Source organism: Wolffia australiana, chromosome 7, assembly GCF_029677425.1.
Source record: "Wolffia australiana isolate 7733 chromosome 7, ASM2967742v1".
In the NCBI taxonomy this organism is placed as follows: domain Eukaryota; kingdom Viridiplantae; phylum Streptophyta; class Magnoliopsida; order Alismatales; family Araceae; genus Wolffia; species Wolffia australiana.
In genome coordinates, this window is record NC_135841.1 from 14,205,565 (window position 1) to 14,217,035 (window position 11,471).

The 11,471-nt window shown below is 43.6% G+C and overlaps 2 protein-coding genes across 3 annotated transcripts; one reads left to right on the forward strand and one right to left on the reverse strand.

Moving 5' to 3' along the window:
* The first annotated feature begins 1,553 nt into the window (after positions 1-1,553).
* LOC144706189 (Basic-leucine zipper (bZIP) transcription factor family protein) lies at positions 1,554-5,277 on the forward strand. The gene is made up of 4 exons (XM_078579113.1): positions 1,554-2,540; positions 4,399-4,531; positions 4,639-4,723; positions 4,808-5,277. Exons 1-4 carry the CDS (start codon positions 1,873-1,875, stop codon positions 5,119-5,121), a joined length of 1,200 nt encoding a protein of 399 aa, XP_078435239.1. The 5' UTR covers positions 1,554-1,872; the 3' UTR covers positions 5,122-5,277.
* A 538-nt stretch (positions 5,278-5,815) lies between these two features.
* LOC144706187 (GPI-anchored protein) lies at positions 5,816-11,243 on the reverse strand. 2 transcript variants are annotated; one of them, XM_078579111.1, is made up of 8 exons: positions 11,032-11,243; positions 9,128-9,301; positions 8,099-8,953; positions 7,118-7,363; positions 7,006-7,020; positions 6,778-6,918; positions 6,573-6,620; positions 5,816-6,487 (listed from the first exon to the last, which is right to left on the reverse strand). In XM_078579111.1, the coding sequence occupies exons 2-8, from the start codon at positions 9,159-9,161 to the stop codon at positions 6,411-6,413; spliced, it is 1,416 nt and encodes a 471-aa protein (XP_078435237.1). In that variant the 5' UTR covers positions 9,162-9,301; positions 11,032-11,243; the 3' UTR covers positions 5,816-6,410. The 2 variants fall into 2 exon arrangements, with proteins under 2 accessions (XP_078435237.1, XP_078435238.1); XM_078579112.1 differs by lacking the exon at positions 11,032-11,243 and adding an exon at positions 9,670-9,976.
* Positions 11,244-11,471: the final 228 nt, after the last annotated feature.

An 11,471-nucleotide genomic window follows, 5' to 3' on the forward strand; every position in this document is an offset into this window, starting at 1 on the left:
TCAGCATAGAGGTCATATATTTCACCATCTGTGGACCCCCACTTGATGTGGATGATATTTAACATTACTATGAACATAGATTTTCTATTTTGACTTTGTCATTGACTAGTCAACCTGACCAGACCGGCACTGGTCCGGACAGGACCGGGACGGGGACCAAACAAGAATGGACCAGAATCAGATAGAAGTATAGGCAAGGTTTAGGTCTTTGCTAAAAACCTGGACCGGATTGGGGCCGTCAAACCCTACCCCTCCCTCAGAAGTGGAAACTGTTCAAAGATTTGGGCCTGAAATTGTGCTGGATATTGCTCAAAGAAGTTTGCAGGCCAAACTAAATATGTTCCAATGATTTCCTATATCCAACTATATCTTTATTTTTAGGGTTAATAGCACAAAATATCTCAAACTTTTTCAAAAATCTGAGATATAACCTAAACTTTTTTTTTGGCACAGTATATCCCAAACTCTCTAAGTCGACGCCGACATATCCTGGTGATGACGTGGAATCCATCGTGGCTGCCTAGTGGATTTCAGGTCAGATTTTGACCTGGCGGAATCCACTTGGCAGCCACGATGGATTCCACGTCATAATGGGGATTCTACCTGCCAGGTGTTTTTCCGATGAGAGAGAGAAAGAGAGGCGTTCTAGAGAGAGAGGCATTCTAGAGAGAGAAAGAGAGGCATTCTAGAGAGAGAGACGTAATCGCCGACCCGTGCCCTTGAGCAAGCCAAGAATCATCATGTCGTCGAACTTGCCATCCTGCGGCCAAGCGGGACTCTTCCCCCCATCTCTCTCAGACGAGTCGCTCCGGGGCTACTGGACGACGTTCTATCCAACGGATGGCTCGACGCCATGGCCACGTCGTCCCCTCCAAGAAGAAGGCTTTGCAAGGACGCCTTCGCTGACTCTCTACAAGACGATCCAGAAACTGCCTACCGTCTTTGGATGGTAACTTCTCTCGATCCTCTTCAATCTCTGAAGAATCTCTCGTTTCTCGCGTCTTAATGGGGGTGATTCTCTTCGCAGCTCAAGTACCCTTCTGCATTGTCGGCACGCTCTCGCCCATCGTCGACGACCCCGACCACGCTTTCATGTCCGATTCTGTGAGTTTTCTCTCATTTCCCTGCTCGTTCCCTTCTTCTCTTCTCTCTCTCTCTAGAATGCCTCTCTTTCTCCCTCTAGAACACCTCTCTCTCCCTTTCTCTCTCTCTCTAGAATGCCTCTCTCTCTAGAACGCCTCTCTTTCTCTCTCTAGAATGCCTCTCTCTCTCTTATCGGAAAACACCTGGCAGGTGGAATCCCCGTTATGACGTGGAATCCATCATGGTTTCCAGGTGGATTCCGCCAGGTCAAAATCTGGCCGGAAATCCACCTGGCAGCCATGATGGATTCCACATCATCACCGGGATATGTCGGCGTCGACTTAGAGAGTTTGGGATATACCATGCCAAAAAAAAGTTTAGGTTATATCTCAGATTTTTGAAAAAGTTTGTGATATTTCGTGCTATTAACCCTTATTTTTATTATTTCTAGGATCAACTTGTTTACCCCTTGTTTCAGTCCCTGTTCCTCTCTCTCTGTGTGTGCCTGGTCACTTTCTTGTCTAGAACGCTAGCGAAGTTTTTCAGAAGATCCATATCTAGGGTTTTCGGGTGTGGGACGGAGAGTCTTGGATTCCCAGAAAGCTAATTTCTATTCCGAAATCAGCCAGCTGGTATCTGTTCTTGCTCTTCGTTGGCGACTTGATAATCCGACATTCGCAAGATTTGTTTTTTTTGGTCGTTTCGATTCCGTTCTTGGATCCGCCGGGTCGTGCTCTTGTTGTTCGTGTGGAATCGACATCGCTGTTGAATTGGGTAAGCAATTCATTTATGGAGAAGGAGAAATTACATGCTCAGGGGCCAGGCGGCGGCCTCCCCCCTCCTTCTCGGTATCCCTTTGCCGCCTCCCCGTCCAATAGTGGCGTCTCTGTGAAATCTGAGGCATCAGCTTCGTCTCCGGGGCCTTCCACGGAGATGGGTTCCTTCGGGCAAGTCGATGCCGGCCGCTTCAGCAACGATATCAGCCGGATGTCGGACTTTCCCCCGAGGAACATCGGTCATCGACGAGCTCACTCCGAGATTCTTAGTCTACCGGATGATATAAGTTTTGACAGTGATCTCGGGGTCGTTGGCTCTGTTGAAGGCCCGTCAATGTCTGATGAAACGGAAGAAGATTTACTGTCAATGTACATTGACATGGAGAAGTTTTGTTCATCGTCGGAGTTGTCTGGATCGATGGGCTTTCAGCTGGGCGAATCTTCGGGTGCTACGATTGATTCAGCTAGGCCTGGTGATCTGACTGATAATCTATGTTCTGGCGCTAATGATCGACCCCGGATCCGTCATCAGCACAGCCAATCTATGGATGGAACGACTTCTATTAAGCCTGAACTTCTCACGGCGGGCGCTGATGGGTATCAATCGGCGGATGCAAAGAAAGCTATGTCTGCTGCAAAGCTGGCTGATCTTGCTCTTATCGATCCTAAGCGTGCCAAAAGGTTTTTACTGCCCTTTTATTTCTTTTGTTAATTACTGTTGAGCAGCAGTCATCAAAGTCCTTACGATTACTCTTTTAGTTCATCAAAGGTTCATTGAATTTATATTTTATTATTACCATTTGACGCTGTGCTGGAGAATGTAAGAATTTCTAAAGCGGCCTCTTTGATTTGACCTTAAGATTCATGTCGGAAGAAATGTGGAGAAACTCAGATCACGTAATTCTTTGCTGTTTCGTATCTTTCATTTTCTGAAACAAGTTCTTGTGTTAAGAATCCCCTTTGTTTTTGTTTGATCCCATCGTCAAAAAGTTCTTTATGGCATGAACGATATGGTTTTTTTTCGCGACTTCTTTCAAAAAAATAGCTTTTTTTTTCGCGAGAAGTGGTAAATTTTAAAGACAATAGTTTATGAAACAAGTTTATGACTTTTCCTATGGTTTAAGTAATTTGACTTGGGAGAAGGGATATATCGAGAATTTGAGATGAACCGACGTGGTTTGCATAGTGAAACAAGTCAGTGGGAGAAACTCCAGCGTAATGGACGTCACCGAGGAGACTGAGAGACTTCGTCGTGGTCTCCAGAGGAGGGATCCAAAAGGGTGGATATTGTCAACAGCAATTGACGGGGTGGACTTTGTCATGCAAAATACCTTTAACCGAAAATTTTCTTGGCTCGCCCTCCAACAAGGAGGACTACATCCTTTTAATGGGAACAGGGTTAAGGGACAAAGAGACAAAAATACCCTTAGTTGGCTTAAGAGATGATGGAGATAGCATCAGATTATGATATTCCAACATGATCAATGTTCGTATAAACCATAGGCAAATCATAATTATTTGACCTGACAACCGAAATTGATTGTATTCTGGATGTTGCCTACCTTTCTTACTGTGTCCAACTTCTAGTTTGTTTTTGTTGCGAGTATCTCCCTTTGGAAGAGCATTAACTTGTTTTTATCGGAAGGACCGTCGGAGGCACCCTTTTCGCAGTTCCATACTGTGACCTGGCCAGATTGGGAAATATCCCGAAATTTGATCTGGCCCATAGTGTGACATACATCATGTTCGCCCACTTTTTTATTTTCTCCTTTGGTGTTCCATGGGTTTTAAATATCAGTTCTTGGGGGACATCATAAGATAATTACTTGCTAATGAGGATAAAGAGGGAGCTGGGTGAGTAATTGACGCCGCCATGGAGCACCAAAAAGTGCAAATTTCTGGCTCTGCTAGAGAAGACGCTTTCTGAATCCGTAGAAGAAGCTTCTTTAGGCCCTGAACTCACTTAAAAACTAGAGGTAGCTGGAGGCCCACTTAGAATGGTATGAAATGTTTTGAGCCAATCTGGTCATTTCTGTTCAGGCCCAACAAGCTTCAAATGAGGGTCAGCTGCTGCAGGTTCCTGGGCTACGTCAGAAATATAAGGAAGTTGATAGAGGCCCGTAGAGGGCAGGAAATGGACTAACCGTTTATTTGGTTGAATAAGGTTAAAATACCCTTGAATGTTCTTAATACGGGTCGATGATTTTCCCTCTCTTTCTCTCACATCTCCCCCATTTCTGTATCAGAAGCTTCAATTTTTAATGCAAACTATTAATTAGCCCGAATTAATCCTAATGGAGGGGTTAAATCTGTTCTAATTTGGGTACTGAAGTTTTCATGTTATTTTGGATATATTTGGTTTCAACGTACGGAATGTTGAAGATTCTAGGTGTCCAATAATCGCTTGGTTTACAAAGTTTTTCTTGATATTTTTTTCCTCGACATGTTCCATTTGTTTATCTCGCTGTGTTATTACTCTGACTCATTTGAAGTACCATCATTTGAAGTCTCTTTCTAACTGCCTCTTAAAATATGGCAGAATTTGGGCAAATCGTCAGTCTGCCGCCAGGTCAAAAGAGAGGAAAATGCGCTACATTGCTGAACTCGAGCGAAAAGTTCAAACCCTCCAAACTGAAGCCACTACTTTATCCGCGCAATTGACGATGCTTCAGGTTTTCCCGTTTCTTCTTCATCCTTGAAATTTTCATTTGTCTAGATCATCATCAGCCGCACAAATTCTTTTAATCACTGACTTTTCAATATTTGCTGATGAAATCAGCGGGACAACAGCAGCCTCAGCGCCGAAAACAACGAACTGAAGCTACGTTTGCAGACCATGGAGCAGCAAGTTCACTTACAAGACGGTACACTGATCCGAAATTTCCCTTTTTTTGTTAAATAAGTAAAATGCTCTTCTCATCAACTACGATTTCGTGTGCCTGCGGCAGCGTTGAACGACACGCTGAGAGACGAAGTCCAGAGGTTGAAGGTGATCACGGGGCAGTCTATGCCGAATGGCTCTCCGATGATGAATCTTGGGTCGTCTTCCTTTGGAGGGGGCCAGCAATTCTACCCCCATAATCATCACTCGGTCCAGTCGTTGCTGGCGGCGCAGCAGCTACAGCAGCTTCAGCTCCACTCTCAGCGCCAGCTGCCGCCCCACCCGGGTCAACACGGCACCCATCAAGAAAACAAAGTTAAAGTGAATTTGACTTCGCCTGGCCAGAATCGAGAAGGCGGGCCGGAAAGCAAAGACGCATAGGTTAATGTCTAGGTGAGCCAATTTCTTACTTTACTATGCCTGGAGTTCTCTGCTTTGGATGAGAATGTTATGAAATATTTACTCGGTTTGGCTAGGTTTCACATTCTTTTGTGAAATATTGCTTCAACCTCGATCTAGATTCATATTTTCCCATCATACCCATGTTACACATGTTTTGAGTTTCGGATGGTAGACTGAGATGGGCAACTAGTATTAATAAATATGAAGTCCTATTTTTATGGGCAAATTAACCATATTACAGACTTTGTCGGTGCCATTGACATCGTTAAGAAATTTGTTCTCAATGCGCGTCCGAACAAGAAACAGCTTCAAACTTTTTTCTCCATTTTTATTTTTCACAAATTGTGGCGGGACCCCAAAAAAGCAGTTTTTAGGAGGCATCAGTGCGAAGATCTACTCAACCATTTTCTCTGTGAGAACATCTTTTGAGCGAATTAAAAAGGTGGGGTGCTTTTAAGTTCGGTGAATAAGAATAATCTTACGGCCTGGATCAGGATTATAAATACCCCCAGTTTTCATCAATTAAAAAGATTATAATTGTCAATTGTTATTTCCCTTGTGATACTTCCCACAGCAATATGATTCTTTGGTTTCTACTGGTACCTAACTTCCCTCCCCCAATTGGTGGCTGGTTGCCACGCGGGTGCTGACCGTTGGGCATGACCGTTAGATCTTCTTTTCCACCGTGAAGATAAATCTCCACATCTGAGTAATGGAATGGAAGAAGAGATGAGTCGCAGTCCAGACTATCCAGAGCAGTGTTCGCCTCCGCCATCGCCGCTACCCATCAGCGTTGGTCCTGGCTGGCGGAAGTACACCTTCTCACCGCCGCCGAGCCGGCCCGAGTCGCCGCCTCTCGCACCACTGGGTCTCGAGTGTGCCCAGGACTGGGACCCTCAATGGGCCCTCAAAGACTGGTGAGCCCAAAATACGCAGTTTGAAGCCCAGCCCAAATTAGTCCTGACTAGTCATCCTCTCAACTCTACAGCTTGGCCTGGGTGCTGCTTCGGTGCTGCTGCTTTTGCTGCCCCTTGCTGCTCCAACAAGAGGGGGAATTCTGGAGGCGCCGATCGAGAGCCATCCCGCCGCCGTGGAGCTGACGCTGCCCGTCTGATCTCCTCTCAGTGTTGAGATCTGATTGTGTCTGTCCGAAAAGAGGGGAAAAAAAGAAATGCAGGGTACTTGGCGAGATCTGTACAGCAAAAATGGGGCGTCGGCCTCGTAAACCTCTAGTGGGCACACGTAGATACAAGCACTGAACTGTCTTATTATGGGATGGCACGTTGGGTGTAAGACAGCGATGATAGCACCAGGGTGAGAGCGAGGCCCAATCCTCGGCTGCCACCTGCCAGTAGAGAAGCATGGTTCAATGAAAATATCAAATTTAATGTTTAAACATTCAGAATATGATGAGGCTTCAGTAGGATTACCAGAAGCTCTGGAGTTCTGGGAAACCGGCAATGCGGGTAGCGACATCTCTGCAGGAAAAATAGGAATCAGTAAAAGTACTGAATCTAGTAAATGAAATGGAAATGAGGAAAAAAAAAGGTCCCCTTTGTCTAGATGTATATTAGACAAAGGGAAATTCAAGCCTTTAAGAATCAACCCATGAAGCTTTAGTAATTTGATTGATACCTGGGGCACAGAGGGATAGAGATGAGAGCGAAGATGACGACGGCCATGGCGCACCGATGTTATCACTCAAGTCGCATGTAAAACTATAGCCGGTATAATTATCGTAAAGAACGTCAGCCGGCAAACTCCGAAGCAAGCAGCCTGCAGCCAACCCAGGATTTATATAAAAAACATGATTTAAAACCATAAATTTAGTAAGGTATATTAATGAGTACGAGAAGGACAAACCTTGCTGCCGGTAAGCTGCTCCACGTCAATAAATAGATTTTACGAACAGAAGAAAAAAAAATTAGATCACGAGAAACAGGGAGAAATAAGAAAAAAGGGAAGAAATAAATACCCTGCAGGCTGAAGTCCTTCAGGTCAATGTTACAGAGGTCGTACACGTTTGTCACCACACCACCTTTCTGAAGCAGGGAACCGAAAAACATAGCACAGTTTATGGCCTGTCTGTTTGTAATTAGCATTTGCTTTTGCACGTCGGAGATGTAGATGTCTAAAGAATTACAACACGAGGAATTAGCAGACGGTGGATCGCGGCAATCTTTGATGACAGTCGAAGGGTCTTTAAACTGCAGAGGGCAAACTGCACAGAGCATAATACACATCGAAATATAAGATTTAGAATCCAGTGAAAATAATATCCCAAAACTAGTGCTCACTGCCCTTGACATTTGTCTGCCCAGGATGATGGCGCCTCTGTCATCATCATAGTCATCTGTCTGCAACTAGGATGATGTTGACGTCACCGCCATCATCTTAGTGATGGACGATGACGAGGACAAAGGGGCAGAGGGATGTAACCACTCCACCCTGCTGCAGCCGCGTCCGGCCATCAGCAGTCTTCTTCAAAATGAAGAGAGGACGATAACAAATGATGGTGACGAGATCAACATCGTCACCCATTGATGGAGAGGACAATGCCAATGACTTTGTCCTGGGATAAAGACAGGCCAAATTTTGGAAAGTTGACATGAACTAATTGAGAGGGCATTCAAGATGTTTGTATGAATGCCCAACTGAGAGTAGTTATATAAAATTTCTAATGCAGCACTTGAATTATTTGTATTTACTTATAAGCAGAAAAATAGAAGAATAGGAAGGGTAATGGTTTATGGCTGTTAGGTATTTATTATGATATTTTTATTTAATTAATAATGTGAAAAAATGAATAAAATCGGTTTGGAATAAAGGAGCAGCCCAGCTGTTCGATAAAATGCATAAAAGAGACATTTCTTAATATTTATGCAAAATTCCTGCTCTGATTCTATATGTTTACGGAAAGACAAATAAAATATATGGAACAGGCAATTCATCTAACCTTTGTTGACCTTGCAGCTGGACAGCATCCGAAAAGCGGCATTGGCATCATCTAGCGACAGTTTCTGAGAGAGCCAAGAATAAACGATGCCTTTACAATCACTCAAGACGTCAACTCCCACAGACTTACCTGGTATCTTAGCATTATCAAGAGGACTAGACTCCCTTTGCGAAAGGCGAACTGCAGCTTCCATAATAGCCGGCTGACAGATGGGTCTACAGCACTCCTTAAGGGGATCAACAGTGCTACATGAGTCTAGTAATAGACTAGTATTCACCGTTTTCTCAAAGGTCTCTACGTCCTGAACAGGACAAGAACCACCCGTCAAAGGGGCGGAGTCAATGGAGCAGATGCCGGGTATTGTGTCATTAGCCCCTCTGCTAGCTAATATACTCATGATATCTGAAAAACAATCTTCCGCGGCTGCTTGCTGAAGCACAAGACTGCCTGAGTTTTTGCCGTAAGTTCCTTGCAAAATGTGCACCAGACTATTGACTTGAGGACAGCAAATGACGTTTCCAACTAGAGAGGCTAATGGCGCCGAGCAATCTGATGCTGTTTTGTCTATTATGCTTGCCATGTTGGAGAAGTTTAATTGGCATCTCCCAGTCAGTATCGGATCATAAGTGCTGGGAAATGAAGGGTACATTGGGGATTGCGGCTCGATGGGATATTGATCATGTGGAATAACTGCAGGTGAAATATCAATGGGCCCAAGTAAACCTTTGGGCAGTAAAGAGGCTTTTACACTTACAACAGCATGGGAATCAGTTTTTATCGTCGTCTCCTGAGGCAAAACGTCTCGAATACCAAAAATAGATATGAAAAATATAATTAACCAATTGAAAAGTGCACCTGCAACAATAAAGAAGATAGTTACAGATTTTCAAGACAGTGAAAATCCAAAATTTTGGAAAACCTAAAAATGACTGCAAGATTCAAAACCTCGTTCAATAAGAACTGCTGAGCATTTTTAGCATAAAATACACGTTAAGTTGGCACATTAACACGATTGCCACTCATACTCACTTTGAGAAATGTGGATGCCAATTGAATTCTCCATAATGCTTCTAACCGTCCGGAGACATAGATATTGTCTGGAAGAATACGACTGGCCTTCCTAAGCATCTAAAGTGCAAAAGTTGAAACAGCAATAGCTTCCCTCTGATATTACAAGCTCTGGCTCCATTAACGTAATACTATCTGAAAAATAAAGAGATAGCGAAAGTGTTACAACAATTTAACAGATATTTTCTTTTATTTCATAGGGAGAACCATAGGAAGGAGTCAGCTCATGCTAGCTCAATTACCGTCACACAGGACACTACGACTAAACCCCATTACTCACCAGAAATATTCATATCGCAAAAAATACAAAACAAATCCTTACAGTTAATGTTTATGATACAACTCCCACCATACCTAGGATTCTACTCTAATTTTTCCCTCTAGGGGCATTCCAAAGTTAGGGCTTTTTTCTTTAAATAAGTGGCAAACAAGAAGTTTTTTTTTATTTTGGCTCTAGTAAAGAAGGTCATGTGCTGCCATGCCCGACAAGGCAGGAGACCCACCACGGTGTGCGGTCAGCCATCATCTCCTCCCATGAACCTACTCGTCATGGTGACGGTCGTGGTGGTGGTGGCTTGCTCTGATACCAGTGATAAGAACCTGAGAGATCTTATCAGGGAAGATGTGGAGAACCGACGTTAAGATTGTCACTCGTAACACAGAGGGAGGGGAGAATGCTGGAAATATAGTCGGCTGGAGGAGGAGAGATACAAGCGGAATGGACGTTGCACCGCGGAGTAGATACGAGAGCCAAAATAAAACTCCTAGATTATTTCTTGGCTGCCAACTGGAGCGCTACACTTATTTAAAGAAAAAAAACCATAAATTATTAAATGAAGAAATTGTTCCTGGAGGAAGAAATTACAAGAATAATCCCAGATACCATGAGGATCATATCAATCAGTTAACCTAAAATATTCCTAGGTAACCACTCATCTTGCGGATGGAAACGGAATTTACAAATTTTAAGACAAGATTCCTGATTAAAAGTGCCGCATCAAGGCCATAAGTATTACGATTCCAAATGACGCAACTATCCAGGGAAAGAGCATGGATCGTGAGGAATTTTACTTGAAAACAGAAATAATGCAGAGGACAGGAAATAGATAAAGCGTCTACATCTTCATCAACAAGTCTCGCGAACACAACATGGGTCTTCGTATGTACAGTAAACCCCAAATGCATCATGCATTTGAGCTTAATCTGCATTAAACTTTGAAAATTGTTTTCAAACGAAACAAACACGAAGAAATAAATATTTACATCAAATAGAAATCAAATCTACGTCGCATTTCATAAGAATGACAGAGGACGATCAACTTTAAAACTTCGAATCAATGAAGAGAGGATGCAAGAAGGCAAAACTTCAAATGGTAACTATTGCTACCACTTGGATAATTGTTTTGTTGAAAACAAAGCTTCCAAGACTCCTTCCACTTAAACTATTACTGGAGAAAAAATCCAGAAAACCAAGAAGACAGGCCACAAAAAATGAGAACTGCGTCTAAAGTGAGAATCAAATAACCGTGGCGAGAGTTGTCACGGGCGGCCAAAGATGGATATCAGAAATGCCAACCTCAATTGACGCAATGGAGAGATAAGAAAATCGATCAACGAAATCAGTTCAAAGGTTTGCAATTCTAAAGACCGAGACCTCAGAGCCCAAGCAACAGCTAAAAGAGGATCAACACGGAACACCCATTATCAACGAAAATTCCGGATGGTGCGCCAAAAACAATGAAAACCCATCTTGGGTTGATAGGACCGTCATCTGGGTTCATCCTTACAAAACCGCTATTCATCACGGAATTCGCAGAAAGGAGGAAATAAACATCAGAAAATCACAATCTTTCCAGAGAACGAACCATTTTTCTTCTAGGGACGACGAAACTGATGCTGTTTTCGCAGAGTAGGAGGGAGATCGAGCTTGGTAGATGAAAAGATTCGGAATCTACCACGCTTTGCCTAGAATTATCTCCACCCCATCGCCAACTTTCCCGTGTGCTCCCCCTTTCACCACTCCCGGGACCAGTCCCCAATTTCAAGCCGACTTTTCCACTCTGCGCTGTCGGACTCGGCGCGGACTCCAGCCAAGAATTTATTCCAGTTCATACTGTGGCCAGCAAATTCCCAAAATAACCCTAATTTTTTAAGAAAACCTCAGATTGGCCTTGTCTTCCTCTTCATAGTCCCCAAAATATTAGCTGTTTGCTCCATGGAATTGAGGGTCCACCAATCCTTATTGTCCTTCCAGTGGATAGCCTATTTCCCAAGCCTAGACACCCACTTGAACTTGTAAATTGTG

Excerpts from the sequence above, each read along its gene's own strand:
- LOC144706189 (XM_078579113.1), top strand. The coding sequence starts at position 1,873 with ATGGAGAAGGAGAAATTACATGCTCAGGGGCCAGGCGGCGGCCTCCCC. Across the intron at positions 4,532-4,638 it reads CGCAATTGACGATGCTTCAG|CGGGACAACAGCAGCCTCAG; the intron begins GTTTTCCCGTTT and ends TGATGAAATCAG. Across the intron at positions 4,724-4,807 it reads GCAAGTTCACTTACAAGACG|CGTTGAACGACACGCTGAGA; the intron begins GTACACTGATCC and ends TGCCTGCGGCAG.
- LOC144706187 (XM_078579111.1), bottom strand. The coding sequence starts at position 9,161 with ATGGAGAATTCAATTGGCATCCACATTTCTCAAA. Across the intron at positions 8,954-9,127 it reads TGGCATCCACATTTCTCAAA|GTGCACTTTTCAATTGGTTA; the intron begins GTGAGTATGAGT and ends TTATTGTTGCAG. Across the intron at positions 6,621-6,777 it reads TCTATCCCTCTGTGCCCCAG|AGATGTCGCTACCCGCATTG; the intron begins GTATCAATCAAA and ends TTTTTCCTGCAG.